The 5,938-nt window shown below is 36.3% G+C and overlaps 1 protein-coding gene across 1 annotated transcript in view; it reads right to left on the bottom strand.

Annotated features, from left to right (window-relative positions):
* Positions 1-332: 332 nt before the first annotated feature.
* Positions 333-5,938, bottom strand: part of LOC127654420 (neuron navigator 1-like) — a 79,277-nt gene continuing 73,671 nt past the window's right edge. Inside the window, exon 30 of the mRNA XM_052141605.1 lies at positions 333-5,688. Within this exon, the coding sequence (XP_051997565.1) occupies positions 5,605-5,688 (84 nt within the window). The 3' untranslated portion in view covers positions 333-5,604. The remainder of the gene's footprint in view (positions 5,689-5,938) is intronic.

Here is a 5,938-nt window from a genome sequence, read left to right as displayed (position 1 = left end):
ATCACCCCAGATTTATAGCCTAAGACATGTGGTGCTGGTGAACTCCTCCCCTTGAGAGTTTCAGTGAGGGAGCCCACCGAGCTCTCATGACCACTTCAGCTGTATATACAGAACAGTCACAGACGGGTCATTGCAGTCAGATAACAGAAGCAGGGTGTTAATTCGGCTATGTGGTCTTTGACCCCCCCCCAGATCTGATCTATCTATTCATCCATCCATCCGTCTATCTGTCTGTCAAACAAAATCTCTGTGTACTCTTAACTTGAGCACGAGGAATCTCACTTTCAGGATCATATATGACAAAAACACATTTAAAGAACTTTATGGTTTTATTATGACAGATGGACATTGTCTTCTTTTGAACATCAGAAGCATGCCAGCTCACATGTGTACTGGGCATCCACCATTTCTCCCACACAAACCACATTTCTCAATGACATTACTGTTTTTTCTTAAATGATTGTTGTTGCAAATGCAGGGCCACTCTATTTACAATGTATACATTTATAACGTTCTGTACAAAATGGAACTTAGGTTTTACAAATAATCATTTGGGGGAAATAACAAACAAGAACGTTCAATCATTCCTTTTATATGACCCCAAATTAGGCAGAACACACTAAGGTGACATGCGTTTACAACATTTAGAAACCCATTGCACATTTAACGAACATCATCTACCATCATATGACCTTTTATGGAATAGTATTGGACTTTTGAATAAATATTAAGCATTGCGTGAAGTGAAGGGACGATTCAGCAACTTATCACCACTTTGTAATATCTTTTGTAACATTCTTCCATTGGTCCTCTGAGAACATTGAATCGTTTACATCAAAACTAAAGCATATGATGGCAAAGACTCATCACCGGTCCCCATCTAGGTTCATTCGAGAGCCGTGTAAGTGCTTGCACATTTGCCCAAACTTTATCCTGGCCAAAGACATCTTCACCGAGGCATACAATCACCCAAACACAGGGTTGAAATAAACCTGTTGCTCGTCACTCATAACCCACAATGAATTATTGCAATAAATGCAGTCCACACAAAAAAGGTGCCTTAAAAAAATGCACTACATGGCTAAAAGTTTGTAGACACACAATGTTGGCCATGTAATGTTGCTAAAGACTGTGAGATATAGCAGATAATGACAGGCAGACCCAAAGCTTAAGAGTGAAAGACAAGAGAAGCACTTCAATAAAACTAAAACAATGTAAATATACTTGTAGTCCAGTTTTTTTGCAATCACCATCCATATGCCGTCAGTACAATTCCTAGACTGACAAAGTAAATGGTAAAAAGTTGCTGAATTGTCACGTTTAATGAGTTTTAGCACAACACAGCACAGCTATCACACACGCACAGTGTAAAACGGCTTCAGTTACACTAATAAATGTCTTTAACAGGTGCTTTGAAATGAGAATAGCTATAATCAGTCAGAAGGGGTTGCGAAATTATCTTTACCTGTTTGCGTTAAACCAGAATTGTAAAACAACATGAGATTTATTTCCTAAGTTCTTTTATCCGGTTACAAATTCAGTGGTACTTAACCAACAACATACTGCATTTATAAAGTGTAAATTATTCTTAATCATTATTGTTATCTTTTGTTTTCCAGTACACTAAACAAAATATTTTTAACATGTACAAATTTCAATTTCATAACAAAATTTCATCAAAGTTTGAGTAATCTTTAAAAAACTACATATATTTTAATTTGTATTAATTAACTTTTGCTACAAGTTACCCAATTGAATTGGATGAAATTTTGTAATGAAATATAATTAAGTAAATCTTAAAAATAGGCTAATACACACACACACACACACACACACACACCGTCAAATATTGTGTCGGTCCCCCTCGTGCCACCGAAACTGTGCCAACCCGCATCCATGAATAGCAGTTACAGAAATACTCAAACCAGCCCGTCTGGCACCAACAATCATGCCATGCTCCAAATCACGGAGATCACATTTTTCCCCATTCTGATGGTTGATGTGAACATGAACTGAAGCTCCTGACCCGTATCTGCGTGATTTTATGCACTGCTGCCAAACGATTGGTTGATTAGATAATCGAATGGATGATTGTTGGTGCCAGACGGGATGGTGTGAGTATTTCAGGGATTTTCACACACAACAGTCTCTAGAATTTACTCCAAATGGTGCCAAAAACAAAAAACATCCCGTGAGCGGCAGTTCTGTGGACGGAAACACCTTGTTAATGAGAGCGGACAAAAGAGAATGGCCAGACTGGTTCAAACTGACAAAGTCTATGGTAACTCCGATAACCACTCTGTACAATTTTGGGGAGAAGAAAATCATGTCAGAAGCGGGTTGGTGCTGTTTTGGCGGCACGAGGGGGACCTACACAATATTAGGCAGGTGGCTTTAATGTTGTGGCTGATTGGTGTGTATATATATATATATATATGTGAGCTAAGTTAGATTATTTTAAGATTTCAAGATATAGTCGTAATATCGCAGAAAATGTTGCTTCTCAAGTGAATTTATTTTGTTTTAAGGATGTTTGGATAATTTACAAAAAAAAAAAAACATTGATTATTGCACATTGTTATTATAGCATTGCTATCAAACATGCAACTGCAAGTGGGCCAAATGCACCTAAGATCCTATCGTTAGAAAATTAGATTTTTTTCTTATGTGTATAAGCATCAAAAGCCATCATCACACGGTTTTATCTCTGGAATGTAATTATGTATATATATATATATACACACACACACACTAACAGTCAAAAGTTTTGAAACACTCATTCTTTATTATAATTTTCTTTCTTCACATTTTAGAATAATATTAAAGTCATCAAAACTAAATGGAACTATGGGAATTATGTTGTGACTAAACAAAATCCAAATCAAATAGTCTTCAAAGTAGTCACCTGAAGATATGTACTCTTGACATTTTCTCAACCAACGTCTTGAGGAATCACCCTGGGATGCTTTTTAAACAGTATTGAAGGAGTTCCCATCTATGTTGGGCACTTATCGGCTGCTTTTCGTTATTATTTGGTCCAAGTCATCAATTTCATCAGTTTATAATTAAATAAATGAATATGGTGGCACAATTACATTTAGTCTACAAAACTAATTTCAAACGTAATCATACGCCTTCAGATCAAAAGATTTGTAAGATCATGAGAAACATTTCAGTCAAGTGTTTCAAAACTTTTGAACGGTAGTGTATCTCACACATTTCACTGGAAGCAGCAGTGCTAATGAAGAAGGCTCAAAAATAGTCCAAAAAAAATGTAATAATTGACATTTCGATCCGGCTAATAAACTCCAGTGAACCATTTGTTTACTTTTCTTGAAATACATGAAGAGAAGGACTTATGAAATTGTATTTTTACACAGAAGAGTAATGATACTGTAACATATGAAAGGAATAATGGAATGAATTTGAGTTAATACTTTTTACTTTCACCCCAAAGTCCAGTTCTTACATGCATGCTTGGATCCGAGTAGTATTTTCAGATACAAAGACGGGAAATTACTGGTTCACCACTGCCTTCTTCGAGTGAATCCACTTCTTCTATTGTCTAACTACACAAGATACTTGTGAAACATTCGGATGTAGTGTACATTATTTACATACACTACATTATTATTAAATGTTGCATCTAGATTTGCTTTGTTTCGATTCTGCTGTGTATTTTCATGTCTAAAAGACGGTTTGAAACCTAAACTACTAACTGAAAAGGATCAAACAAATAAAACGTAATCTGACAAGCAAAGTCTTCATCACTTGGTTGTATCTAAAGATGCCATTAAACACTATGAGACCAAGGCAATTGATGTCAAGTGCGATTTCTACAGGAAACATTTTCCTTTATTGATATCCGATAGCACCAAATGATCGAGGATAATCTTTGCCGTCCAGTTTACAGCATCACATCCCTATGTACTTTGTTGGAGTTCTTGTTTCTTGTACACTAAATAAAAGTTTGGTACTAAGTTAAGCACGGAGTATTTGGTTTTCATACGCTATAGTTGCACCATTTGCTACAAAGAGAGCAGTTAACTGAGAAGATAATTAGAGGCCTGAGATAACCAAACCCCTGAGCTCAGTGACAAAGCCAAAGTGAAAGATCTCTACAGTAACATTACGGTAAAACAAAGTGCAGCTGAGCGCGTTCACAGCCGGTTGCGGTTGGGAACTGATATCTTTACAACGTGGTTCTGAGGTGTTGGAGTGGATTCTTTTATTTTGTCAACACTGTACCAAGATAGTACGCCATTAAGAACTGGATTGCGTATACCTTTTAAACAGAATGTAAAGTTGTAATTTGAGTTTGAATTCACCTGCTGTAGGTGTAGTTTTCATTTTTCAGTATTAATTAGTAATAAACATGTTATAACATGGTATTTCCAGAAACACCAGATACTATTAATAATACCTACAGAAAGTAGGTTACATTTATTTTATTGGTATACTATACATTTTATTACATCTAACACATAATTTTACCACTTACTGAAGTTCAATATTTTATATAATCAACAGATAAAATTTTTCATGTCAGTATTTTGTTTTATAAAGCTATCTGAAAACAATGTGGAAAATGTTGTGGTGCTGTTTGGCTAAATGTGAATTACATTTTGAAGGCTGTGTTTAATGTTATGACCGTATTAAACTTAGCTTATAGCAACATGTCTAATCAGTCAAGCAAAAATGTATTATACAGGAATTAATAGCCCATTCAAATTCCAATTCAACATCCTGTGGTCAATTTAAATTCACACTTCTAAATGAAAAGGGAGTCAATTCTTATTTTATGAATAACAACACTGCCCTCTACAGCAGGAAACATGATAGTACACTTGAGTTGTAAGGCATTCACTGTGTTTGAGAGAAAGAAAATGTCTGCATAAGTGTTTCCAATGGTAAAACGTTAGATTATAGCATATTTTCTGGCCAGTCAAGGGTGAAAGAAATTCAAAGTTCCCAAAAACTGAACTCGTTTACATAGCAGCATAGACTAAAACGGCCCGTATGGTCATACATCGGTAAGGAGAAATATATATCGGACCGTTGTTCTTGACTTTGACTGTGAGATGAAGTTTGACGTGCACACTAGTGAGTTTAGCACCTGTTTCCTTGAGTTGTTTATATGGGCAGCAGTGGTGTAGACAGTAAGGGTTCCCGGAGAGATAAAATGCATACCTATTAGTGTCTGTAAACATATATTCAGATATAAGTGCTTTACATTTTTTGTCTATTAGATGACAAAAGTATGGATCATATGACACCTAACATTACTTAAAAGTATTGTGGTATTATCATGCTATAGGAACTTGCCAATCAAACCGTAACACTGTACTGTACATATAAAAACGCCATGGTATTAGCATCACCGAACCATTGTTCCGCCACAGTCCTTTTTGTAAATGATTGGTTGCTATGATCTGATTCGAATGAAAGTAAATGTGGATGGATGCCATAATAAATAAATAGGTGCAGTGTACTTTGAGCATTTAGTGTAACAGTACAGCGTCATCTGCAGGTGTGGGGCGGCTGATGGAGTTTGGACCTCGGCGTAAGGGTCAGGAACAATGATGGAGGAGGTTATACAGGTGTTTAGAGCGGGAGTTTGGGGATCGTCTCTTTCTCCGGTGACTCGATGTGATTGGCAGATTCTTGCAGTTTTAACAGCATGGCCATCTGGAAAAAAACAGAAGAGATTAGAGGATCAAGAAAACATTGAGACATTTACCGGTGCTGGCATGGAGAATGATACCATTTCGTAGATATTAACTCTATTTTTATCCACTACGTAAATACTTCTTGTATCACTCATTTTTCAAGTCCATTTATTAAGTAGGCTTGTAATAAGTGGGATAATGAGCAGCCAGGTGCAAAATAAACACCAACTGAACTCCAATGCAAACCGGAGGTTGAATTCAGCAGTTTC

The sequence above is a fragment of the Xyrauchen texanus genome, chromosome 13, assembly GCF_025860055.1.
Source record: "Xyrauchen texanus isolate HMW12.3.18 chromosome 13, RBS_HiC_50CHRs, whole genome shotgun sequence".
NCBI classification, from domain to species: Eukaryota; Metazoa; Chordata; class Actinopteri; order Cypriniformes; family Catostomidae; genus Xyrauchen; species Xyrauchen texanus.
Note: the sequence above shows the minus strand (reverse complement) of the source record. Positions and strands in the feature narration are given on the sequence as shown.